Source organism: Callospermophilus lateralis, chromosome 10 (genome assembly GCF_048772815.1).
Source record: "Callospermophilus lateralis isolate mCalLat2 chromosome 10, mCalLat2.hap1, whole genome shotgun sequence".
Taxonomy (NCBI): domain Eukaryota; kingdom Metazoa; phylum Chordata; class Mammalia; order Rodentia; family Sciuridae; genus Callospermophilus; species Callospermophilus lateralis.
Genome location: NC_135314.1, coordinates 111,023,147 through 111,049,502, shown reverse-complemented (window position 1 = coordinate 111,049,502; position 26,356 = coordinate 111,023,147). Strand labels below are relative to the sequence as shown.

Below are 26,356 nucleotides of genomic sequence, written 5' to 3'. Positions count from 1 at the left end.
CTAAGTTTCTTAGGCTGGCCTTAAATTTGTAGGCCTCAGGCCTCAGTCTCACAAGATGCTAGGATTACAGATGTGCATCACCTTACTCTACCTACTTTGTAAAAAATTTTAAAGACATATTTGAGAAAAAAATTTAAATGTGCATGGCTTCTTAACAAGACACAAGAAAAATGTCTAATATAATCTTCTAGGACATCAATGAACTCCTTTTATAATTTTTGAACAATTCAAATCTGCTACTTGTCAGCTTTTTTGCTGCTGTGACTTAAAAACCCAACCAGAACAATTGTAGAGGAAGAAAAGTTTATTTAAGGGCTCACAGTTTTAGAGGTCTCAGTTAATATACAGCCAGCTCCATCACAGGCGGAAGAGTTTGGCAGAGGGAAGCAGCTCACATGATGATCAAGAAGCAAAGAGATTGTCACTTGCCAGATACAAATATATAAACCAAAGCCATACATGTAATGTCCCACGTGCTCTATCCACACCCCACCTGCCTTCAGTTACTGCTCAATTAATCCCATCAGGTGATTAATTCACTGTTTGGGTAAAAGCTCTTGTAACCCACTCAGTTCTCTGAACCTTCCTGCATTGTCTCCCAGGTGAGCTCTTGGGGGATACCTCACATCCAAACCATAACACCACTAGATGGGCATGGTGGTACATGCCTGCAATCTCAACAACTGGGGAGGCTGGGCCGGAGTACCACAAGTTGGAGGCCAGCCTCAGCAACTTAACAAGACTCAATCTCCAATAAAAAATAGTGAGCTGGGGTTGAGACTCAGAGGTAGAGGGTATGCCTAGCATGCATGAGGCACTGCGTTCGATCTTCAGCACCACATAAAGTAAAATAAAGACATTGTGTCCACCTGTAACTAAAAACTACATATTTTTTTAAAAATTGTCTTTAAAATAAATAAATAAATAGATCTGGAGATGTAGATCAGAGATAAAACACCCCTAGTTCAAACCCCCATATCAAATAAATAAATAAATTTTCCTCATATTTTTTTCTAATGTCTCTCAAGAGTCAATCCTGAAAACAGTTCATTATATCAATTTTATGATATTGTAAGTTGCATTTATCATTAAATAAGACATTGTTTGGTAACTGACCACCTACTCCCTACTTTTTGACTTCCCTGAAAACAAGATACTTGAGTACCTTACAGTCAAATTTTTTTCTGAGAATTCTACATTTTTAAATGGACCTCATCAGTCTTCAGTAATGCACTGTAATCAATTCACTTGTGAAATCTGAGGAAATTTTAACTGATGTGCCAAAGCTGGAGAAATTATTGTGAAGTCAATCAACTCTTCACATATTGCTAGTATATAGATAGAGCGGTGTTATAAATCCTTCAGGAAGTTATTAAACAATTTATAAAAAGCCTTTAAAATGTGAGTGGCTGTTTGATAGCCAGCCGAATTGTACTTTGGAAATATATTTGGAAGATATTTTAGAGAATGATATATTCATGAAGATTTGCATTATTTCATCTGTGTGGACTATAAGAAAGTGTACATATGAATAAGAATAAAAAATGGTAAAATTTAAGTGATGAAATATAATGTTTCATGTTTTTCTTTTTTGAAATCTATTTCTATACAGTTAATGTTTGTGTATTTAGTATATAGAGACAAAACAAAATTAGAACCTAAAATTTTGTATTTAGTAATTAACTCAGCTAATGAGTAGTTTACTTGTCTTAATTTAAATCTCTAGCAGGATCCAGCCAGGCACAGTGGTGCATGCCTATAATCAATCCCACAAGGTGAATGGCAAGTTCAAAGTCATCCTCCGCAACTTAAGAGAGACCCTGTCCCCAAAATAAAAAGGGCTGAGAATGTGTTTCAGTCATTAAGCACCCCTGGTTTAAAAAAAAAAAAAAAAAAGCAGGATCCATATATGTAATGGTTTAGATCACATAAACAAAAGCTCACATCTTCCTTCAATATGTATTCAAAATAAGTTAAATGTAATTACTTAACAACAAAGTATTAAATTACTACTTGTTCTCAAAATCACAGAGGAGCCAGCCCTCCATGATCCCAATGCAATACCAATAGAAATACTTGTTACGACTAACTCAAAACTTTAAGCAATTTACCTTGAGCCACAATTAAGAATTTTATATGTAGCTCTGAACCTCAAGTTAGCTGAGGTCTTACTGTTTACAATTTAACAAAACATTGAGAAAACTTGATTTTAAAATTTTTAGTCACTAATAAGCCGGTTTCCTCACTGAAACATGAAACTGATTTCAGTAAGAGATCACTGTAATCCTTTCCAGCTCTAAAATGACATGATTATGAAATTAGACGTATGTAGAATGTAAATAGGTACATACATTCATAAATATGTACAGACATTCATAAAGTATATACCTACTTTTTTATTTTTTACTAAGGATTAAACCCAGGGACACCTTATCACTGAGCTACATCTCCACACCTCCAGTCCTTTTCTTTTTTCTTCTTCTTCTTTTCTTTTTTGAGACAAGGTCTCACTAAGTTGTTGAGAATCTCACTAAATTGCTAAGGCTGGTCTACAACATGCAATCCTCCTGCCTCAGCCTCTAAGTCCCTGGCATTACAGGCATGAGCCACCATACCCAGCTAGCATATATCTACATATATTTAAACATGTGTACATATCCATTTATACATAATATATATCCATATATACATTACACATATGATATCTACATACCCATGTATGTATGTACATATTTTCAAATATCAGTCATTATTATTACCACCACTGAGAGGTTATAGTAATCTAAGTTTTCTTATTTCTTGGCTTCACCTTTCTTTTTTTGTGTTTTCACCTTTAGGAACTCAAGAACTTTCTTTACCCATGAATAACTGTTTAAATTAAGGTAACTTTGCATTACCCTCTTACAATCTTGTTTTAAAAAATAACTGGAATAAGACTAAAGAAATTAAAAAGTACAAATTCACAAGGATAAAGAGACTAGAAGAGAAAACAACGGGAACAGTAGACAAGACGTGTCAACAAATTTTTAGCAAATGAAAAACAGATGGAGGATTGAGAGTTAAGAAAGCTGAATACCAAGCAACTGCAGAGAATTCCAACAAGAAAAAAGCCAATTCACATAGCAAGACTTAGAAAGAATGGGAATTTGAGACACCATATACCCCAGCAGGCACAATGAGTCATTAAGCTAAAAACAGGGGAACTGACTCAACTTCTGTTAAAGAAATAGCTCCCTGGATTTCCTCCCTTTTCTACCCAGCCAGATGACTGCTCTTCCCCCAAACTCCAGCAGTTGAGGACAGTTTTGTTTATTTGTTTCTTTGTTTTTTGAAGGAGGCCAATGTAGCAACCGGTCCAAGGGCTCAGTAAAAAGGTCAGAATGATGCCAAACTAAAAAAGTTATACTCAGGATAGCCTGCACCTGATGGGAAAAGCCACAGCCTTCTGCAGCCTGGATGAGAACCCTGAAGCTAGGGCATCCTGGGAGCAAAACTAGAGCATTCTTTTCTGCAAAAACTCAGCAATCCCTAACTCAAGATACGTAAGTGTATAAGGAAGAAAATACCCCAGAAGAAAATACCAAGCCCTAATTCAATAACTCTATAACACAGCCCACAGATACAAAGTCCAAACCTTAAGATTTTTCTGTAAACTCTTTTTCTGTAACTTTTTAGTGAATATACAACAAAAGATAACCATACAAGTAAGGAAAACCATTATTATAAAAGACAAAGGCTGGCAGTATAACTTGATGGTAGAAAGTATAGGTAGTTTGTACAAGGCCCAGGGTTCAATCCCCAGCACCAAAAATAAATAAAAGACAAAAAACAAGCTGAACAAAAACTAGATTATAGGATAAACCTATAATCACAGTGGTTCGTGGTTCTGGAGGCTGAGGCAGGAGGATTGCACGTTCAAAGCCAGCCTCAGCAACTTAGCAAGACCCTGTCTCAAAATAAAAAATAAAAAGGGCTTCTTGGGATGTGGCTCAGTGGCTAAGCAACAATAGGTTTAATCCCCAGTACCAAAAAAAAAGGAAGAAGAAGAAGAAAAATGAAAACAGAAGACTAAACTGAGGAAAAAAAAAACTTCAAGAACAAAAATTACAATCAATATCCTCAGAAACATATAAGATGACCCTGTGAACAAGAATAGGCAGAAGGCAGACCATTCACAGAACACTTTACTTAAATGATAAACAAAGGGGGGGTCAATCTGTGAGGCACAATTCCTAACTGATATTCAGTCCATAAAAAATAACAGGGAAAAGAGACTATCCAAAAACTAAATCCACAGAATTTCCAGAACTGAAAGATATGCACTGCCTTAAGTCCCTGAAACAATGAATTTTTCAAAAAGACATACACAAGGCATATCTTATAAAAAATTCATATACCAGGCTGTATGTGGCTCAGTGGTAGAGGGCTTGTTTAGTATGCATGAGGCCCTGGGTTCACTCTCCAGGATCACATAAAGAAAAAGAAAATTCAGACACCAGGAAACAGAGAACATACCAGAAATTTCCAAACAGAAAAAGAGTGGGGGTTGAGGGAGGGGCAGATATAATAAAAAGCATTGGGCTTTTAACAGCCACAATGGAAACTCAACAAAACAATGAAAGAAAATAAGTTTTAACCTAGAATCTTTATCTAGTCAAATCATTGGTTCAGTATGAGTTTAGAATAAAGGCATTTTTTGACATACAAAGTCTCAAAATTACACCTTACACTCACCTTTCTTCAGGAAATTACTCAACAGTATGCTCCACCAAAAGGAGAAGGTAAACTAAACAAAGACAATGCAGATTGAGAATGCAAGTGATCTAACACTAAAGACAGGGGAAGCAGCCAGGAAGTTGGCAGACTCAGTTTTAAGGAGCACATCAGTAAACAAGATACCCAAGTCCTTGCCCTCAAGGGGCTTATGTTCTAGTGGAGTAGCAACTCTCAAAATGGGGCCTGAAGACCCTTGGATTCCTACCAACCCTATCAGGGCTCCAAGAGTTCAAAGCTGTTTTCATTTTAACACTGTTAACTTTTACACTGAAAGTGAACAAAACCACTGACATCTTAGTACAAATCAGGGCAGAGGCATCACACCAGACTGTAGTCAGTCCATTCACTGCCACACAACCACAGTAAAAAAGAAAGGAAAGGAAGGGCAATTTCAATTAAGAATGTCCTTGGTGAAAGAGAACAAATTGTTAATTTTATTACATTGAATCCTTGAGTATACATCTTTTTCATTCTGTGTGATGAAATGGGAAATACACTTAATTTTTATCATACCTGGAAGAATGAATGGTAAGTAAGTAACTGTCTCAAGAAGGGATACTTACGCATCTGAATTGCAAGCCCAACTAGCTGCTTTCATTATGCAGCACTATTTTGATAAACAACTGACAAATTATTCAGACTTCATTGTTTGGCAAACTTTTTCTCAAACATGAATGAAGACAGCCTTTCACTGCAAGGAAAAGTATTTATTGCCAAGAATGAAATTCAAGCTCCCAAGCAAAACTATGAATTTTGGATAACTTATATCTGCCTCTATGAGAATAAAGACTTCCCAAGTTAGATTTCTCTTACAAGATTCACAGTGATGTTAACAAATATGATACAATAAAGGGTGTAAACATTTGAAAGATATACCTAACTCAGTGAACCAGTATCTTCCAGCTGTCCAGGCCCTGTAGCAAAAGCATGCATAGGAAAGATTCATTCATAGTGCAGGACAAAAACCGTAAATGTTAACATACCGGAGCAAGAAAAGTTCATTGATGCTGTTTAAAATGCCACATTATAACCAACCCTGTGTCAAGGTTTGTGGCAGTGTCAAAAAAAGCAGTTATCTGAAAAGGCTATGAAAACACTTATCTCTTCCAACAACATATCTGTGTGAAGCTGGATTTTCTTCATAAACTTCAGTCAAAGCAACTTATCTGGCCTTGGGTCACAGCTCAGTGGTAGAGCACTTGCCTAGCACATGTGAGACCCTGGGTTCAATTTTTAGCACTGCATAAAAATAAGTAAAATAGAGTTCTATCAACAACTAAAGAAAAAAAAATTTTAAAGGCAATTGATTTCAATAGATTGAATGCAGAAGCAGATACAATAATCCAGCTGTCTTCTATGAAGCCAGACACTAGAGATTTGCAGAAATGGAAAATAATACCATTTTTCTTATTATGTTTTGCTTTAAAAATAGCTATTTTCCATATCAAATATTACAATGTAGTAGGCTTATTATTTTATTTACTTTTATTTTGGGTGCTAGGGATTGAACCCAGGGCCTTGTGCATGCAAGGCAAGCACTCGACCAACTGAGCTATATCCCCAGCCCTGGGTTTATTATTTTAATTGAAAAACATTTCAAAAAAATTGTTTTAATTACTATCAAAGTACGTATTAAAGATATTACCAAACAAATGAAACTTCCTGAAATTCTCAACAATTTTTTGAGCCTATAAAAGGATCCTAAGACTAAAGAGTTTGAGAAAACTGTTCTAAGTCACCTACAGTCATCACATTATTCATTGCATCCTGCTTATTAAGTCCCTGCATAGACATGAAGTAGAAAAAAGTAAAGAAAAACATCCAGATAAATACCTTTCTGATAACCCCTCCCAAAAAAAAAAATTAAGAGAAGGTGAGTTAGATTCATTTGTTCTAATTATAAACTATGTAGCTCATCCATAACAGAGACAGGGCGACTACCTTTAATCCAGAAAAGTTAACAGAAGATATGAAGATACTTCCTTAGTGGAACAAAATACACATTGGATGAAATTCCACTGTCACAAAACTACAAGTAATATTCAAGTGACTCATTTATATCTCAGAAAAATTACACTGTAGTATAATGAACCTCAGTAAGAGAAAAAAGGCAGCTTATAAAGCCAGAAATGGCAGCTAACTTCACTTATTCAGAAAAGAAAGGGAACACTAAAAGCAAGTCTGAGGTGGATCCCAAATGGACTTTATAAATGACAGGTACTGAGTTCCTACTTAAATGCATACTTACTCCTAGCTTCCCATATAATTAGCATATAACCGAATACTCTTGCTCATTCAAGTCCTGGCGATTGACTTACATTACAAAGTCCTAGTGAGGAAGAACTCTTCATATGTAACACCACTGATAAGATGAAATAAATGAAGAGACATTAATAGGTCTTTATGGTAAAGACAAAGATGAATATATCATAGATTTTCAGCTTTCCACAAGCTGACCATGTTCAATTTATCTGCAAGTGGAGAAAAAAACAGAGGGACCAAACTCCTACAACTCTTGGTTTTCTGTTCTCTAGTTCTTCCGAGTTTTAGCCTCATGATAACAAATATCACCCAACTCCTCCTAATACAGAAATGAAGTCAGAACAAGTGATGACTACAGAATAACTTACAAAATTACCTTAGCAACAGTTTACAAATGTATTTTATCATAAAGTTGTGATTGAAAATGTGAAAGATTGAAAGACATGGTCATTCAAGAAAAGACATCTAGCCAACTGGTGGCACAGGCCCAAAATTCCAGAGATTTAAGAGGTGGAGGCAATGTGATCACAAGTCCAAGATCAGCCTGGGCAACTTAAAAAGACCCTCTCTCAAAAATATTTTTTTTTAAAGTAAAGCACTGGGAATGTAGCTCAGCTGTAGAGGACTTGCCCACCTTTTGCCAGGGTTCAATTCCCAGTACCATCAAAAAACAAATAAATAAACCAGAGAGAACTGAAAGGCATACACAAAGATGGTTCTGTTACTAATAAGTGAACAAGAAGCAGTTGTTTTTTTCAGAAAATAGGCAATCAGTTTGAGAAACAAAAGTTTCAAGGACTGGGCTGGGCTGTAGCTCAGCGGTAGTGCACTTGCCTGGCATGTATAAGGTTCGATCCTCAGCCCCAAATACAAATAAATAAAGATATTGTGTGTCCATCTCCAACTAAAAAAAATATTAAAAATTTTCTAGGATATGGCAATTTATAAGTCCTTCTCTACCACTCATTCATTGGTATATCAAGCCATAATCTTTAATCTTGACTATACCATAAGAAAAAAAAAAAAGAAAGGAAAAAGATCAGTCCTCTCAGTGGGAAATCAATCCACCTCAAAGAGGTTTAAAAAAAAAAAAAAAAGTTAAGATGGGCTGAAACTAGCATACAAAGAAGTTCACAAACATGTTCAGAACCAGGAAAAAGCAATGGAAGAACAGAGGTAAAATTTGGTCCTAAGGAAGAAAATCTTCAAAAGGGATAATGCTGCCCAAGCTCTCCTCCTATGGCAAGCAAAAATTCCTAGATTAGTGCCTTTTTTATTTTAAAGAGGAATTCCTCCAATGGTTCAAAAATGAAAGCAGAAAATATACTTATAAATCCATCTCAAAGATCCTACTGTAGAAATTCTCCAATTTGTAACAGCACCTCACACAGAGTATTCTGGTACTAGTGGAGGCCAGTTAACAGACAGGTGCCAGGTGCCTTTGTCTCTTTCAGTTTCAGACATTTTAGCCCTCTTATTGAACAAAACACGGCAATAAAGTGCTACCACTTAGCAAGAAATCTCCTCTGTCTGCAAAGAGAGTGAATATTTATAGACTTTAAGACTAGAGAAGCTCTCAAAGGATACCTCATTTCCCCACAAGGTTACACCTGTCACATCTCCTCCAATCCTTCACTTGCAGCCTTCACATCTAAGCTCAAAAATGACAACTCGAATACTTTCCTGTGACAGCACTAGACAATTGAATTTAACTACCTACCACCTGATTAAGTGGAACACAACTGGGTTACTGCTAATTCTAGAAATTTAAAAACAAATTTTTCCTTAGGTTTCCGGTCTGTGTTTAAAAATACAAAGTCTAGCCAGGCGCGAGGCGCACACCTGGCACCCCTGCACCCCGGGAGGCTGAGCCAGGAGGTCACAAGTTCGAGGATAGCCTTGGCAACTTGGCGAGACCCTGTCTCAAAATAAAACAAAAAGTGGCTGGCGATGAGGCTCAGGGGTTAAGCACCCTTGAGCTCAATCCCCGGTGCCAAAAAATAACGATATGTAAATGCAGCATGTGAGCGAGAAGTGACCCTAGAGTCACCCGGAATGAAGATCAGGCAACGTGCGCTGTGGACACCATCACTGCTCACAAAAGCAGTAGTTCAAGGGCAGCGTGGCTGTCACGTGGCCCCAGCCCACAGCCGCGGACACCCGCAGGCCCTGGGGGGCGCGTATCTCTACGTCCTGCAGGAGGTTGCGGGAGGCCGGGACAGGAGGTAGGGGTTAGAGGGCGGGAGGCCGATGTCGGGGAGAGGGGGGTGGGACAGCCTCTGCCCGCTGCCCGCTGCCTTCGCCACCCAAACCCTACCGCCCCGCCCCACCTCTGCACCCGCCCCGACCTCGGCTCCCCGCCCCGGCCTTCCTCAAAGTCCTGGCCTCCGCTCCCCGCCCCGGCTGCGCCAGCCCCACGCAGCCTCAAGCCCCAGCAGGCCTCGGGCGTCGCCCCCGGGCCCGGGACACCGGCATCACCTGGGTCGGGGCTTGGGGCTCGCCCCTGCCGTGCCGAGTCGGCCCAGAAACCTCCTCAGACCCCGCGCCGCCGGCGGCCTCGGAACTCGCCTCAGTTCAAGCGCAGCGCCTTCCGGGTTCCCGCGCCAGGCAGCGGCAGCTGATCTGTCGAGTGCATCGATGCAGGCTGCCAGAGGTGAGAACGCCGAGGAAGTCGATTGTCACCACGCCAATTTTTTGTTTAGTGTTTCTTTTGCGTGCGTGTATAATTGGATTTTCTTGTTCCCAAAAGCAATAAAGGTGGGACTGGAGAATGTAATCGCCTGAGTGATTGCCTCTATAGTCACAGATAATCAAGAAACAAATCAGCTTCGTAGAAAGTTATGTTAAGACGCCGACACGTACTAAAATTGGTCGTCTCCTGCTGGGGGAGGGGGAAACTCGCCCAACAATAATAAATCATGGGAGTGTGCCTGTATAGAGTCGTGTGTGATTAAATTGCAATGATTTATTTGCAAAAATACATTAAAAGTCGATGTTTCTTCTGCCCTGAAGGTGAAGGCACTCACAGGGTGGGTGCAAATTAGTTTCTAAGACTCAAGTAACTGGTTGGTGGAGAAATAGGAGAAATCTGCCTGATGCGGGGAGAAGTAGTTTGTTTTGGAGATTTTAAAATTTAAATCAATAGAAATTAAAGCAATCTAGCATTTCCTATTACTCATTCTATATTACTTACTTGTCCTGGTATGACGATCATTTTTATTTAAGTAAACAAAGCTAATGAGGCACATCAACTGTTAGCCTTGCTTTGGGGCCACTGTAAGAACCAATTCATTCACAACTATTACAACATAATCAAGCTAACAGTTTTCTGCATATATCAGATGGTGAAAATCACCACCACAATGCATTTCTTTCTCATAAATAACTGTATGTAATTAGCCAGTCATGAGGGATGGTTTTAAAACTTATCTGCAACACTGCATATTTATTTTAAATAATTCAAGATCTGGGGAATCCTTGGGGTTCCGAATTTTATTGGAGTCTGTTTATCTGTCCACAGGCTGTCAGCTGAGCTTCACCTTCAATGATTTTTTTTCCAACGCTGTATTTTGAAAAATCCTGCCTCCAGAAAATGTTTGCTGTTCAGTGAAATAACGTCATTAGAACTTCATTGCACATACTAATACATGATTATAAAATGTTGGATTTTTAAAAAATTAAACTTCATTTAGGCTGGTAAGAAACTATGCTCAGATACTGAAGACTTCTCATCACTCTGATGTCAGCATTACCATTTTTAACTTAAAATGAACCAATAAACTGTGATCATGGGAAATATATTGGTTTCAATTAAACAACGGTTGTATCTGAGCCTTCTCATTTATGTTTTGGAATATGAGTTCAAACTCAAAAGTCATCTACTTAAAAGGACAAAGCAGTAACTGCAGGATCTCCGGATCCCTTATCAGACTTCCAATAGAAGTTATTTTGGAGCTGTTTGTGAATAGGTATTTAACATCTTCACTTGAGATCTCTTGAAACACCATATGCATTTAACTGAGTCCATTACTGGTTATTATGCTAAATAATCCTAAAAACTGAGTTTCGTAAAGGGTAACATTTCTATGATTATTCCCCTCTGATAGTATCAAAATTAATGTTATTACAGATAGTAGCCAAAACTCAATGTGAAATTGTTTCTAAATTCATATAACTTTGGAAAGGTTGAGAATTTGAGACTCTTCTGGAGTAACAAAAGCAAATGCTCCTATAATCATAAATACCAAAAAACGATTTCTAAAAAGCATGATTTTCATATTTCTTAAATTAACCAAATGTGAACATTTTAATCCAAGGATTATTGTGGAATAACAAAGTTATATATAGTCTCTAATTACATACATTTGAGAAAACCCTTATATATCAAATTATAATAGTGTTTTCTTTTTACAAATGTTTCAGGTTGTTTTGATGGAACTTCTCAAATTATCAGCTAAGTTCATTTTGTTCCTTTAATCAATGGGTAGAATATATGCATTCTAATGAGTAATTGCTTTTATTTTTACTAATAGTATGAGATCCAAGATAATGAACAATTATTTTTAACTGTATTAATATTTAATGTATTTAAAAACGTCCCGGAAACAGCATATTTGTTACACATTCAAGTAAATGTTACTTTCCTGAGTACATATTCTTTTGTGGCTATATACAGGCATTTGTACAGCAAGCCTTGTCCTGAAATACAGACAAATGACTCGGTAATATAGATGTTCCTCCCATATAACAAATGGTTTCCATGAAAACAGCCCAAAAATATAATTTTAAAAATTTAAATCGTGTGGGGGGATCTTTCTTTCCAAGAGCATCTATTTTTGAACAGCCCACGATAAACAAAAGTAGCGAAGCTCAAACTTAATATGGTTGTTTTTCTTTTGTTTTTCAAAATCAGGAAAACAACTAGAATGTTTCCCAGGATGCGGGGGAAAAAAAGCCCGGGTCGTTCTTTGTGGGAGGGGTCCCGGTGCAAGGAGTCGTAGGAGAAGTCGAGTCCTGGGACCTCAGAGAGAAAACGAAGTCGAACTGTCCTTGACCAGGAGCTAAGGAAACACTTTAAAATGGGATCTGTCAGGGAACAGCTGCTCAGGAAACATGTTAAATCGACCGGGCCCTTCAAGCGGGATCTGCCCGTAGAGGACTGGGGTCGTAGGGTGAATTACATCGACCGGGGCGAGGAGCTTGGTGAGGAGCCAGGCATAGCCTGGCTTCGGGCCGGGAAGCTCCTAAAAGGAAGTGTACGGGTCGAGAAGCTGCAGAGAACCCTGACTCGGGGCAGGCGTGTGAAGCCAGGACGATGCCTGACGCCGAGCGGTGGATCTGCGGGACCCAGGGCGGCAGGTTAGGGATGCGAGACTCGGATGCAGGGCAGAGACCAGGGGTCAGCAACGGGAGGCCGAGCTTCCGCGCAGAACCCCCAGAGCGGACGAGGCTGCAGGGTCCAACACCCAGTGCAGAAACCAGACCCACTCCTGCAGCGCACTTGTCGGTCTCCTCTTAGCCCCGCCCCCGCGGAGTCCATCCCGCTCCCCAGTGTTTAACTAAGTCGTGACACCAACGCAAAATCCACGCCTAATTAAATTAATTAGGGATTCTTGTCAATCCTGGATTAATGGCCAAGAGCACAGGCGGCCGGAGCTATCTGAAAACCCCGACCGCCGGGGACCTGCCTCTTCTCCCCGCCCCCTGAGGTCCCCTTTGCTGCCCTCCCACTCCAGCCCGCGCGGACTCCAACCTCGACCATCCCTCTCTCCTCTCTCCATCTCTCTCTCTCTCTCTCTCTCTCTCTCTCTCTCTCTCATCTCTCTCTCTCCATCTCTCTCTCTCCATATCTCTCTCTCTCTCTCTCTCTCTCTCTCTCTCTCTCTCTCTCTCTCTCTCTCTCTCTCTCTCTCTCTCTCTCTCATCCCTGGCTCCCCCCCACCCACCCCAGGTAGTGGTGCGGCTGCTACCCGGGAAGGGGCTCGCTCGGAGTTGCGAGGGGAGGTAATTTACTCAGAACAAGGGGCCGCCTTTAGGAAGTATAAATAGTGAGACTTCAAGCGCCGCGTCGCTATCAGATCTGAACTCTCCGCAGGAAGAATTGTCAAAGATCTTAACATCGAACAAGCGCGCTCCGGCAGGGAAGCATCAGTTCCCATTTCCCTCCGGCGCCCCCGCCCTTCTCTCCTCCTCCTCCCCCTCCTCCGCGTCCTCCTCGTCCTCCTCCTCTTCTTACTTCTTTTTCTCCTTCTACTTCTCCTCCTCTTTCTTCTTTCTTCTCCTTTTCTTCTTCCTCCTCCTCCCTCTCCTCCCCCACCCCTGCCCCATTGATGTGTTATTATTGGGGGGGCTGGAGCAGTAAAAAAAGGAGGAGGAAAAAAAGAGCGGGGCTCGGCAGGGAGCGGTCGAGCGCGGGGCTGCCCGGCGGCGGCGATGGAGGAACTTACGGCGTTCGTCTCCAAGTCTTTCGACCAGAAAGTGAAGGAGAAGAAGGAGGCCATCACGTACCGGGAGGTGCTGGAGAGCGGGCCGCTGCGCGGGGCCAAGGAGCTGGCGGGCGGCGGCGAGCCGGGCCGTGAGGACCGCAGCAGCCCGGCAGTCCGGGCGGCCGGCGGAGGCGGCGGAGGAGGAGGCGGAGGCGGAGGCGGAGGAGGCGGAGGAGGCGCGGGAGGAGGAGGAGCAGGCGGAGGAGCTGGAGGAGGGCGCTCCCCCGTCCGGGAGCTGGACATGGGCGCTGCGGAGAGGAGCAGGGAGCCCGGCAGCCCGCGGCTCACCGAGGGTAACGGCCTGACCCCGGCCGCGGTTCCCCTTCCCGCCTTCCCGACTCGGCTCGGGCGGGAGAGGACCCCGAGGCCCAGCGGGGAGGGGCGACTCGCGGGGAGAGCCCTGTACCCGGCTCTGGGCACTGGAGCGATCGTGGGGTTGGGAGTCAGCGTTGTGCATGGTCGTGGGTGGGGTCCTCGTGCGGGGGAGGGTGTGAGATTTGGGATCCTTCTTCCTGGATGCTCCCATTGCACCGAAATGCATGTTTTTGGCAGCTGCAGGATGGGCCCGCAGCCCGGACGGCCCGGGGGACGTGGAAGTTCTCGGGGCGGGCTTCGAGAAGGGGTGCTAGCAGGGGCGGGCCAGGCGGCCAGATTAAAGCTAGCGTCTCCCCTGAGTTTGCGGGAGCCTCTTCCTGAGGCCTGAGGGAGAGAGAGAGGCTTCGACCTCGGGTTGAAGCTGCCGGCTTTGGAACTGAGGCTAAGAGCCCTGGAACTCCGAAGAGACCCTGAGTCTCTGGATCTTGGGGACTAAAACTTCCCGTTCGCTTACGCCTTCGAGGTAGAACCGAGCCAAGGCGAACTAAGGTCCAGGCTATAAGCTCTGCTCCCGGCTGAGGCGTTGAGGTTTCTGTTTAAGACCTGTGCTTCCGATATTTACACAATTCCTTTACTACTCCCAATTATCCGGTTCTTCAGTGTGTGTGTGTGTGTGTGTGTGTGTGTGTGCGTGCGTGTGTAGGGGGTCCTTTGGTGCCAGAGAAGTGTTAGGAGATGGCTTTATCTAAATGGTGAAGCGTCCTGTACCAATTCAAAAGAGTTCAACAATAAAATTAATTTGGCACTTGGTGCTGCAGTAACTGGTGTACAGCCATATTTTTCCAATTAAGAAAATATGTGGCATGCGTAGAATCACATATTTAAGCAAGCAATTAAGTTGTTTATAACACGGTCTGTTCCTGTTTAGGCCATTAAGTGGAAATTTGGGGGCGAAATAGAAATTATATTAACTCCATTAATCAACTTGAAATGTAGACTTCTTTCTCTTTAAAGCCCCAAAACTTTGAAGGGCATCCACTGTATGGATGACAAGAAATAACAAAGCCTTCCCGCCCCTTTGGCAGAATCTGATGATATGTTTTCATGTTTAAATTTCACTGCAGTATTAGTAGGATTATTTCCCTATTAAATTGACTCTAATGTTTTCTATAATGTTAATCTACTTCCTTCCTGGAGGAAAAACAAATGCCCACAAAACGAAATCTGAGAACTAGAAATGCGGGCAACACTTAAGATTATCCTATCCAGAATTCTAGACTGGAGTGAGATCTATGGCTGTTCTTTTCCCAGAACCATCACCAGGTCCTCCTAAATTTGGAAAGTGATAGGGTAACTGTCAGGGTGCCCAGAGCTACCTCCCAACCGTGGGTCCACTGCCCCAGGCCTTTGGTTCATCAATGTGCTACACGGGGGGATTCAGGTCTGAAATCTCTGTGAGCACAGTTCCTGAGATTGTTGTTTCTGAGCTCGGGGCAAGTTTTAATTTCTCTGTAGATCGGCTTTTCTGCAAATGATTTTTAACCCTTATGTTGATCCGGATCCTAGATTGGGAAGAACTGCAAACAGACAGGACTATCTAAAACTCTGTTTTGATACTTTGATACCCTAATCGCTGATTCAGGCGCAGAGAAAATTCAGGTCGGCACTAGGGTGCAACTCCTCTGATCACTGTCCTTTGGCCTAATTTTTTTTAATTACACACACACACACACACACACACAAACACACACACACACACACACACACACACACACATTTCAGTGGCTCTGTGTATTCACACGCAGAGCTCCTGTTTCTAAAGGGAAGAGAACACGAAAGTAGCAACGGATGTGTGCAGACCCAGAGTAAAAAAAAAAAAAAAAATGCATATTTTATTAAACATCCGTGCTGCTGGATGCATGAAAAGGCTTTGAGCAACCAATAGAAACCGAGGATTGGGAATGTTCCTCTTGAACCTGTTGATCTCTGTGGGTTTAAGCGTTTAGGGTCGAATCTACGTTTCCACGGGGTAGGGAGAAGAACAGAACAGAGGCAGCAGTGGGTTTCGTGGACCACCCGAGGCTGGTTTTCCGCCTCTTTCCTTCTGGCCGGGCTTGGGCGGCGAGCTCTCCAGGCCGCCAACATGGCGTGGGTTCCTGTGCTCCTGGTACCCGGGTCCCGCAAGGGGATTGGGACTGCCCGGCTGCCGGTGGAACCACCCACTAGGTCTGGCCCCAGCCCTGGGGCAACGCGGAGCACCGGGGGATGCCGGCTTCCTGCGCAGCGCAGCACCGGGGTCTTAATCTGCCTTTACGATCCTTCGGTCCTTCGGCCCAATTGTTCCTAAATCAGACCAGCAAGTTTGCGGGAGGCAAAGGGCTAGCGGCAGCGAGAGCTGGCCTGACAACAGGCCCGCACTCTGGGAATGGCTGGCGTGAAAGACCAGTCCCTGACTCGCCGCGCCCTTCTACCCAGAGCGCGCTCTGGGAGAGGCCGGGTGCGGCGCTTGTGGTTTCTGTGAGTGCGTGGGAAAGTGAGTGCCGGAGAGGGTGAGTGGAACACATTTGATGTTTGCGGGAGAAGGCAGGAGACTAAGCGAGGGATAGTGGGGCGGTGAGCCTAGGCCAAATTGCGGAGGAGGTGGGTGGCCATAAGCCCACTGGCAGCCTCGGAGACGTGACCTTTGTGCGTCTCTTGTATCCTCTTCCTCTCCGCAGGGCAAGGGGCAGGACAGGGATTCCACGAAGGGTTAGGATCCTCTATCCCTGTTTGAGGAAAATCTGATAATGGGGTTTGCTGTGCTGTTTTTGTCTGTGTATATGTTGGTGTATGTGTGCCTGGACACACGTGTGGTCCGCTATGTGGTGCCCTCTCCAGTGTCCCCCGAGTTGAAGGATCGCAAAGAGGATGCTAAAGGAATGGAGGACGAAGGCCAGACCAAAATCAAGCAGAGGCGAAGTCGGACCAATTTCACCCTGGAACAACTCAACGAGCTGGAGAGGCTTTTTGACGAGACCCACTATCCGGATGCCTTCATGCGCGAGGAACTGAGCCAGCGACTGGGGCTGTCGGAGGCCAGAGTGCAGGTACTGGACTGTGAGGTCTGGGCTGCGACCAGGGAGCCCAGAGCGATATGCCTAGGGTGGGACAGGCAGGTGGGGGACACACACGAGTGTCTGATATGAAGTGAAAAGGGGAGAAATGTCTGTACTAGGGTCTTATTTTCTAGAGTAGATCTTAGTCCCATGGCCCCTTCCCCCCATCCCATCTCAACATATGTTCCCCACAGAAGAGAGCTGTGCTGGGCTTGCTCCCAGAGTTTCTATAAACCACACCCCCCCCCCTCGCCTCGCTCTGGCTTTAATGTGGTTTAATCCTAATGGGCCTACTTTTATAAGGCTTAAAAAAAATCCCACGGAAAACGTTTTATCTCTGGATGCCTTTAAAAAGTTACAAAGAGTATTTTACTCGCCCGAGTCGGGTTTTCGTTGAGGGTCTGTTCCGGGGTCTAGGTTTGCCAAGCGGATATGCCAATTAAGTTTATAGATGTACAGGCTATAAAGGAAATTAGCAACTGTTAAGTGCAGAAATTTACAGTCTACTGTTAGCGGTCAATCCCAAACCGTGTGTGAAACAGTGGAGAAATAAATGCATTTGGTCACTCTTTGTTCGCTTATTCAAGGCAAGGAAACGGAACCTGCAGAAAGAAAGAGATTTTAAATTTTAAAACATCCCACAGATTTTACCGTTGGCATTTCCGAAGCCTTAACTCAACCAGTGCCATCCCCCGTGAAGTTATGGTTGCAGATTTTCTTTATTGGATGTTGAGGTGAATGTAATAGCAAAAGTAGGCTTTGGGAGCATTTAAGTGGGGAAAATTATATATGTGCGTACATACATACATATCCTTCCAGTTTTATGGGGAATAAATTCAAACGTTTCAGATTGTATTTCCGTTCGAATAATAAAAGAGGAGAAAATGATGGTCATTATTTGAACACATGGAGCAGTTTTAGGCTCGAACATCTGCAGCTGCTACAAAGTATGGCTGTAACAGATACTCCCCGGGTCTCTGGGCGCAGAGACCACCATCTGTAGCGAACTATGCGCAATTCTTATGGGGCTTCCCCCGCATCTTGTAATAGGATCAGGGGTGGGGGGAAACAGAGCCGTACTGTTGAAGAAGAGTAATAATAGGCAGGCTTGGTCATCATAGCACCAACAGCAGGGCCTCCCCTTCTGAGCCTCTCCTGCTTTGCTCTACATACTAAGATCTCTAGAGGCTCAACACCCCCTTAAAACCATGATAATTATTACAGTTAGGAATATTACTATCTCAATTCCATTCTTCCAGGGGAAGAGAGTCAAGAAGCCTCAGGCCATGTGAGTTGCATAAAGAATGTCACCGTGGCATGAAATCCACCCTTCTATTATACGAAATAGCAGGGGAATATTTGAAGATTTACATTGACTATAGCACTTGCTTTCAAACACATACCAGAAAAGGCTCTGAAGCAATATTTTCCTTTCATGGGATTTTAAAACATTAATTTGTAAATCAATCAATATGCTGTATTTATTGGACCTGGAGCATAAAAGCAAGTTTTATTTGAATTTTTAAAAATCTGCCATCCCTGCTTCTAAAAGTTGGCAAGTTATTTAAGATGATAACACCCAGAAAATAGAGCCCAGGAGTTACTTGACTCCCCCCACCCCACCCACTTTCACAGAGTGTTCTGTTTCTCTTAAGGAGTGAACCTTATTGTTGCTCTTGATTTTTTTTTATACTTTCATTTAAGTTTTAGAGCTATTTTCTACAAGCTTCCCTACTGTCCTAACTGCAAGCCTCGGCTTTTTCTATAGAAGCAAATTAGATTATCATGATAATGGCACAAGTATTCTGCTACTTTGTTACCCTCTGCTGCACAGAGGAGCAGAGAAAATTCTAAACTTCTTTGTAGTGACAAAGAAGTTATATGACACTAATTACCTCTCCCTCCTTACAATATCCCTCCCCCCAAAAGAGGCATTATTTGCTTTAGTGTTTGGTTTTTCTTCAAGATGAAGCTAATTAATGTTATAAGCTATTACTTAGCCCATTCCTCTCAGGTTTTAACTGAGCAAACGTTTAAACCCATTATCACTGTGGTGTCAGGTACCAGAGAGTGTTTTAGGCCTTGGGGACTCTATGGAAAGATGAAACCATGACCAATAATTATTTGCCAGGAAATGTTTTATCTTGCAAAAGTCTATGAAACCTTTCTATTTTGTCATTTACTTACATTTTTAATTTTGGAAATTGAGGCTATTTTATATAATTCAAAGACTGCTTGTTATATCTCTCCCAATTCTTACCTAAAACACTGCTCTTTGATTTGTTGTTGTTGTAATTTTCTTTTGTAATTTAAAATATATTTTGAGTCATAACATCTAGGTGTTTCCTCCCCACCTCCCCCAACTTGTAGGTTTGGTTTCAAAATCGAAGAGCTAAATGTAGAAAACAAGAAAATCAACTGCACAAAGGTATGTTTCTCCTACAAGAAACATTTGATATTCTAATTGAAAAAGGGGGTTATTGTTGTTAGGAAGAGAAAATAAATTTCAGACAGACATTGATGATCCTTGATTTGAGAAGAACAGAAAGTCCTAAAGTTTGGGAGTAAGTTACATTTATTTTAAGTATGACAGAAGTTCAGAAAGGTAACCATACGATTTCGAAGGAATCAGTTCTAGCTTGTACAACTCAGAAACCTGGAGAACAACACTGGAAATGTCAACCCCACATTGTGTTTTGTTCCCCTGTTTTCACAGGTGTCCTCATAGGGGCCGCTAGCCAGTTTGAAGCTTGTAGGGTTGCACCCTATGTCAATGTAGGTGCTTTACGGATGCCATTTCAGCAGGCAAGTACAGACTCTTCCATCTATTTTTAAATGTGAAAAGACCTGAATGTTTGATTGGACTGTTCAATGTCCCCCATCTCTGAGCCCTAATGTCCACACAGTTGAAGAATCAGAATGATATAGTGGACCCATTCTTTAAGAACCTATACAGTTTCATGGTCCTGAATTCTTAGTCATGTTTTCATGGGAAGCCGGCAGGGGCCTGAGAGTAGTAACTGATACTTTCAAAATGCACTGAAGATTGCACTTGGGGAGAGGAAGGAAAGGCCTTTTGATTAAGATTTTGTCAAATCCAACACACAGGTTAGTCCTCAGGCACTTCTAAGGAAACTCTCTGAATATTTTCTTATAGGTATTTTCTACCTTTTAGTCACATTAAATGCCTCCCACAGAAGGAAAATAAATAAATACAAATACTCCTAACTCAGACTTGTTTTTTAAAAGCTTCTGTGGAAACAAAGCTTCATCTCTAATGGAGAGGGAAGGTTTGGTCTTCCCCGGGCTGCCCAGCCTCCGCAATCCCTTTCTTAGCCGTAAAGAAACCTTTAAGACTACATTTTAAAAGGACAGCCTGCAGCAACGATTTAATCCTGGGAAATCCCAGTGCTCTGAACTCCCCGCTTTCCAAGCCTGAGGGCAAAATCCTTTCCCAACCAGTGCCTGACCTTCCCCATCCTCAGCCAGGACCCCTACTCAGCAAGGCTGTGATGTCAAGAATTAGCTCTAGTCGCCTGCACCCTAGACTGGGGAGACACCTGGGTGAGCTCCTATATTAAGAGTTAGTGTTAGGGAGATTTTAACTCTCTTGGCACCACAGGACTCTGGCATCTGGTTGTGGGCTTTTGAAATAAGAGAGAATGATTGAAGAAAGAGGGAGGGAGGAACTCCAGAGGAAATTGGTACTACTCAAAGTGGGAGATCCAAGGCCAGCAATATCAGCACTACCTGGGAGATAGTTAGAAACTCAGAATCTCAGGACTCAATAATGCAGATTCAGAATCTGCATTTTAACCAGATTCCCAGGTAATTCTTATGGTAGGAAAAGTTAGGAGTACTGACTCACAATTATGTCAATTATGGTGAAGATACAATAATTTCCCTAAGTGTCACAAAAGTTTTGTGGCTTGCTTGTTGGCACTTCAGAGCTTTAATAGTGGGACAGAGGTCATGTTCTAGCAATATAAATAGATGGCCCTCTCATTCATCCGCCCCACTCCCCAAGGAGCAGCCTCATTTCTGCAGACAGGGAGCCGGGGGCTCAGGGAAAAGCCCCACATTGAGTGAATCCTGAAGACCCCTGACACTGCAGTACGCATATGGTGCCCCAGATTCAGCAACAGGCTGAGAAAGTCACTCTCCAGACAAGATCTCAGCCGCACTCCCCTCCCTGCCCCCTGACCCTAACCCTTTCCCAGCTAAGCCGGACGCTGTTAATGCTCTGTTTCTATTCTGTTGTCACCCTAGGATAGTCATTGCAACGTGACGCCCTTGTCCTTTCAGGTTCAGGCGCAGCTGCAGCTGGACAGCGCCGTGGCGCACGCGCACCACCACCTGCACCCGCACCTGGCCGCGCACGCGCCGTATATGATGTTCCCGGCGCCGCCCTTCGGACTGCCGCTGGCCACGCTGGCCGCAGACTCGGCCTCTGCTGCTTCGGTGGTGGCGGCGGCGGCCGCCGCCAAGACCACTAGCAAGAACTCCAGCATCGCGGATCTCAGACTGAAAGCCAAAAAGCACGCAGCCGCCCTGGGCCTGTGACGCCAGAGCCGCCACCGCGCCTGCGAGGGGCGCGCCCGCACCGCCTCGCCCCGCTGCTCCTCGCTGCCCTGCAGACCTCCGACGCCGCCCTCTTCCGCCACGCTGGCCGCCCCTTGTCTCTCTGCATCCCTGACTCTGAGCGCCGGGCTCTGCACGGGATCCCGGGCTGCACGAGGCACGCCAGTCCAGTAGCTCCTGGCCACCCACCGACCGTGGGCCTAGAAGGCTTTATAGGAGCTGGTTTGCGGGAGTCTGGAAAGAGACTGGAAAAGGGAATGCTGGCACAGCGCAATGCGGCTCAGCAAAGCTGCAACGATGGATTCTTGCATAGAAACAAAATCTTGTTGACAATATAAAACGAGGAAATACAAGATAGAAAAGACAAACCAGAGAGAGAGAGAGAGAGCGAGAGAAGGAGAACGGGAACTTCTTATTGCTGTTTGGGATAAGCTGAAATCGGAGAGAGAAAAACGGAGCAAAACAATTTTAAAAATTAAAGTATTTTATACATGTAAAAATAAGGGGAAATAACCAGGACGAATCTCGAGAGAGAGGGGGGAGGGAGTTACCAACTTAAATGTATGTTTTTTTAATGGGCTAAGAAGAAGGCAAAAACAGAAGGAAGAGGTATACTTATTTAAAGAATTAAGATGAATAAAGTGCGCAGCTGGGAAGTTCACAGGTTTTGAAACTGACCTTTTCTGCGAAGTTCACTTTAATACGAGAAATTTGATAAGAGAGGCGGGCCTCCTTTTACGTTGAATCAGATGCTTTGAGTTTAAACCCACCACGTATGGAAGAGCAAGAAGAGGGAAGACAGTATGAAAACGAAGGAAGGGAAAAAATGATGTTAATACAATGCAGTGATGCCACAGACAATGATTCTGAGAAATGATGGCAGAACTGTCCGGACTGCGACAGTAAATTCTGGTTTGCATGTTACTTGTATTCCATTGATGGTGTCTTCCCCCTGCCACCATCACTCATGTACACGCACTTCATTTTCATCTTCAGTAGAAAAGCGTCTGAAAATTATACATATACATATAGACATATATGTATATATATATAATATGTAGATTTTTTTTTTGGCCTCATCTTTGATCCTGGGGAGGCACAGAAAAATGAAAACATCGAAATGGGGAAAAGTTACACTCTGGTTGTATCAAGAAGATAGAACTGGGCAGAAAATGTGGGGAAAAGAAAAAGAAAGAAGACCAAATGAAATAATGTTGGTATACCACCTTGCATCCTGGGACACCTAGTAGGCGCTCCACCAGTGTTAGTTTGCTCCACCCCCCTTTTCTTGTATTCCCTCTTGCTGATTTCCTGAAGTCCTATTTGAGGACACTGCTTTATTTCCCCCTCTCTATCCTGTCAAATTCACCTTAAACAACACCCAGCTAGATACAGGCACTAGGTTTGTGTAAAATATGTTGATACACACAAACAAAATTTATTTTGGCTATAATGTGTGAACTGATGGTTGACTTTCAACATTTGCATTTTATCTCACAAAGGTGTATCTATTCAAGTAATCTTTTTTTGGTTGTTTGTTTCAATTCATGTAGCTATTTAAACCGGGATATGCTGGGATATGCTCGACTAAGCAATCGGCATCCCGATTCTCTAGCAGGCCTCTTAGTTGTGTGTGTGTGTGTGTGTGTGTGTGTGTGTGTTTCCTTCTAATTTACAAGAAAGAGGAAAAGCTCTTCTAACTGAACTTTGGTATGCGGTTGAGCTTTGTAACTATTTGTTCTCCATGAAAACAAAATTATTTATATTTGCCATATTTTTTCTAGTGTATTAAGTTATTTTAAACAAAAGAAGATGCTGTTATCTCATGACGTGTTGTTAGTACAAAATGTCTCGGCTCCACCTCTGTTAAACCTTTTAAATAAGTGCCAAGTTATTAATCGAAGACACTTTGCGATCAATTGAATGAAAATAGCATTGTTTCATTTGATGGGGTTCGCGTCATCTTTGTTCCTGTTACTATTAAAATATCCAGGATAGTCTTTTCTTCTTCCTTGTTGATGAATGTGTAACTATATTTCGAATATATCAACTTGCAAAAGCACTCTCCTGTGCTCCTACGTGCAGCAGTCCGGGGGTGAGTGGTGGCTCTGTGGCTCTCTGGCTCTCCACCACCAGCGCTTCTCCTCCAACCCCACAGAATGCACCCAGTCTAGATACCGGTTATGCCAAGTTCTTAAGGGAACAGGTAATATGTAAAATAACAGAGTAGAATAATCTCCTTCCCCGAGACAGTTTTTCGTTTTTTATTTTGCTATGCTTTCGCTCTTGAAGTTTATTTGAGGACATTTTGGGAGGAAGAAAAGAGTGATCACGCGGAATCCACCTGGGTTTGAATTGTGTTCTGTCGCTGGCTTGCGAGTGAGCTAAGCGCAGTGGAGGCGAATCCCCCACCTCTCTTTTGGGTTCATCGCCTTGTAGGTACAGTTCAAAAGCAGAACAGAGGACAGTGTTTTAGGAAAAGCTCGGCCTTGCTGGTCCTCAAACTACACAGGAGCTTGGTCTCCCCATCTCTTGGCCCCTTTGGAAGAAATCCCACTAGTTACGCTTAGAAGAGCTGAGGGTCATCGGATGAGCAGAGACGCAAAGACACAGACTTGGCCAGCCCTGAGACAGGCTTTAGGATGAGGTGACCCTTCGCGAAGGGTGTGTGTGTGTGTGTGTGTGTGTGTGTGTGTGTGTGTCCCCTCTGGCCGCCGGCGTCCCCAGCTGGGAAGTGCCTGGAATCGCGCGGCCAACCTCTCGCCCCGTCACCGCGCTCCCCCGTGTCACCAACCAGCCGTGCCCCGGCCCGAGCTCGCGCTCCGAGTTGCCCCGGCAGTCTAGATGTGGGCAATGCGTTTCTGCTCTCAAAGGCCAGGGGACTGGGCTTGCGGCCTGCAGAGCCAGGCCTGGCGGGTTTCGCGGCGGATGAACTCTGCAGCGTGTTTAATAAGCATCTGCCCCCGGGCGTGGTGCGCCCCGAAGGGGCCTCGTCGCCCACTGCGGCCTGAGGCCTCGGGCGAGCTCAGTAGCCGCCGGGGTTAGGCGTCCGAACCCGCAAGCTCCAGCCCCAAGCCATAACCCAGCCCGGACGTGGTTCCGACAGTGCCCAGGGCCCCCGGGGCAGGGGAGAGGGCGGCTCCGTGGAACCCTGGAGGCGCCCTGCCGCTGAGCTGCGAGGAGCCGAGGCCAAGGTGCGTGCGGGCCCAACCGGCCAGGACCTGGACCGCACCCGCATGGCCTGGAGTCTGAGGGCTGCGGGCGCGGGCTGAGACCTGCGGGACCCGCCGGAGTCGTTTGTAGGACTGACGCTCCCTTGTGCCCCGCGCTTCGCTTCCAACAAACCCTCGGAGGCTAGCGGCCGCTTGCGGGTCCCCATTGAGCAGGGCCCTTAGGGTCCAGGCTTCCGCGCACGCTCACGCAGGGCAGGCCCAAACTCTCCTGCGGGCGTCTGAATGAACTGGGTCCAAATCCGACTTCCCTGAACCATCCTGAGAGAGGGGCCTAGGAAATCTTCCCTTTGGATAAGGCCTGACGCCCGACGTGCGTATTGTTTTGGGATCCTTGCCCCCGAATACTTCAAGGAGTGCAACCCACCCCCTACCTCCGCCAACGTTACAGAATCCATGCTTGGGGAAAAGTCAGTTAAAAGAGATTATCCAGGACATGATTAGTGTTAAGGACCCTATGAGCCAAGAGTCCTAAGAAGATCGGAGGACTTTGCTTGGAGCTGAAGGGATATTCATCTATTGTTGAGTTCCTCGCCCCCAGATTTATAACTTTTTAGCATCTCAGATGGTAATGGTTTAGTAAAAAGTAATGCTCAAATTTCGGAACTATTTTGATTTCTGAAAAATGCCTTTTTGGCTTCAACAACACGGGATCCTGTTTTTTCTTCACAAATCAGTTTACATCATAAATTGCAAACATTTGCAATAAGATCTCAAGATTATTTATTTTACATAACCTCAAGCACTTGACTATGTTAAACACCAGTACAGAAAGTCAGTGAAATCAGTTTAATGTGTGTCAGGGAATTAAAGAACCACTCCTTTTCAACACATAAACAAAGCATTTAAGATTGTTTTGATTGTCAGTCTTCCAGTTTTTAAACAATCTTACAATTGGCTATTAATTTTAGAGTCATTCTGTGCAAAAATAATTACTAAAGTTATATCCTGCTTTAATTAAATGTTTCTGGGCAGAATAAAATGGTGTTCTACATCGGAAAGTGGCTGATTGTTTTTAACATTCTATAATTTTAGTTCAAACATAAATAAAAGTCTGCAAATTCCAATAGGGGGAAAAGGCCTGAAATAGCTCCTTAATGTGCCATTAGAACAGTTAGTCAAAATGCATTAAAGCAACATCACAAACCCAGAGATAATAAATATGCCATTCTAATGAGAGTGTTAACTTATGGATAATTTATTCAAGGTAGTTTGAACATTTCACATGGAATGTTGTATTATGATCTGCTTGACTACTGTGATGCTTGTTCTTTAAAATCTAATTTATATAGGCTTGGGATATACATAATTCATAACTCCTGTTGATACATGTATACATACCCCAAATTTTAAATCTTTACAATATGTATGGATGTTTACTGACATGTTGGCAAGACAACTGAAATAAAAACATGAAAAGTGTTAAACATTACATTGCAAGCAAGTGCTTGCTTGCCCTATGCTTGAAGAAAAAGTAGCTGGAAATGAAAAAATTAAAAGGCTCAGGTAAAGAGAGAAAATGGAAATATTTCAGACAGGGAGCATTCTTGCATAAGAAACATGAAGATCCCCAAGAAAAACTTGGGGTTGTGAGTGTAGACACTTCAGTGTC

The 26,356-nt window shown here is 43.5% G+C and overlaps 2 protein-coding genes across 3 annotated transcripts in view; one reads left to right on the top strand and one right to left on the bottom strand.

Moving 5' to 3' along the window:
- Window positions 1-14,049, bottom strand: part of Rsrc1 (arginine and serine rich coiled-coil 1) — a 371,119-nt gene extending 357,070 nt beyond the window's left edge. Inside the window, exon 1 of the mRNA XM_076867056.2 lies at window positions 13,546-14,049. Within this exon, the coding sequence (XP_076723171.1) occupies window positions 13,546-14,049 (504 nt within the window). The remainder of the gene's footprint in view (window positions 1-13,545) is intronic.
- Shox2 (SHOX homeobox 2) lies at window positions 13,162-23,411 on the top strand. 2 transcript variants are annotated; one of them, XM_076868436.1, is made up of 5 exons: window positions 13,162-13,816; window positions 16,716-16,924; window positions 19,304-19,361; window positions 19,650-19,738; window positions 21,239-23,411. In XM_076868436.1, exons 1-5 carry the CDS (start codon window positions 13,471-13,473, stop codon window positions 21,494-21,496), a joined length of 960 nt encoding a protein of 319 aa, XP_076724551.1. In that variant the 5' UTR covers window positions 13,162-13,470; the 3' UTR covers window positions 21,497-23,411. The 2 variants fall into 2 exon arrangements, with proteins under 2 accessions (XP_076724551.1, XP_076724550.1); XM_076868435.1 differs by having other exon boundaries at window positions 21,203-23,411.
- The last annotated feature ends 2,945 nt before the right edge of the window (window positions 23,412-26,356 follow it).

Bases quoted from the DNA above. Each gene is read 5' to 3' on its own strand.
- Shox2 (XM_076868435.1), top strand. From the start codon at position 13,471: ATGGAGGAACTTACGGCGTTCGTCTCCAAGTCTTTCGACCAGAAAGTG. The intron at 19,362-19,649 runs GTATGTTTCTCC...CTGTTTTCACAG, and splicing joins AGAAAATCAACTGCACAAAG to GTGTCCTCATAGGGGCCGCT. The intron at 19,739-21,202 runs GCAAGTACAGAC...TTGTCACCCTAG, and splicing joins TACGGATGCCATTTCAGCAG to GATAGTCATTGCAACGTGAC.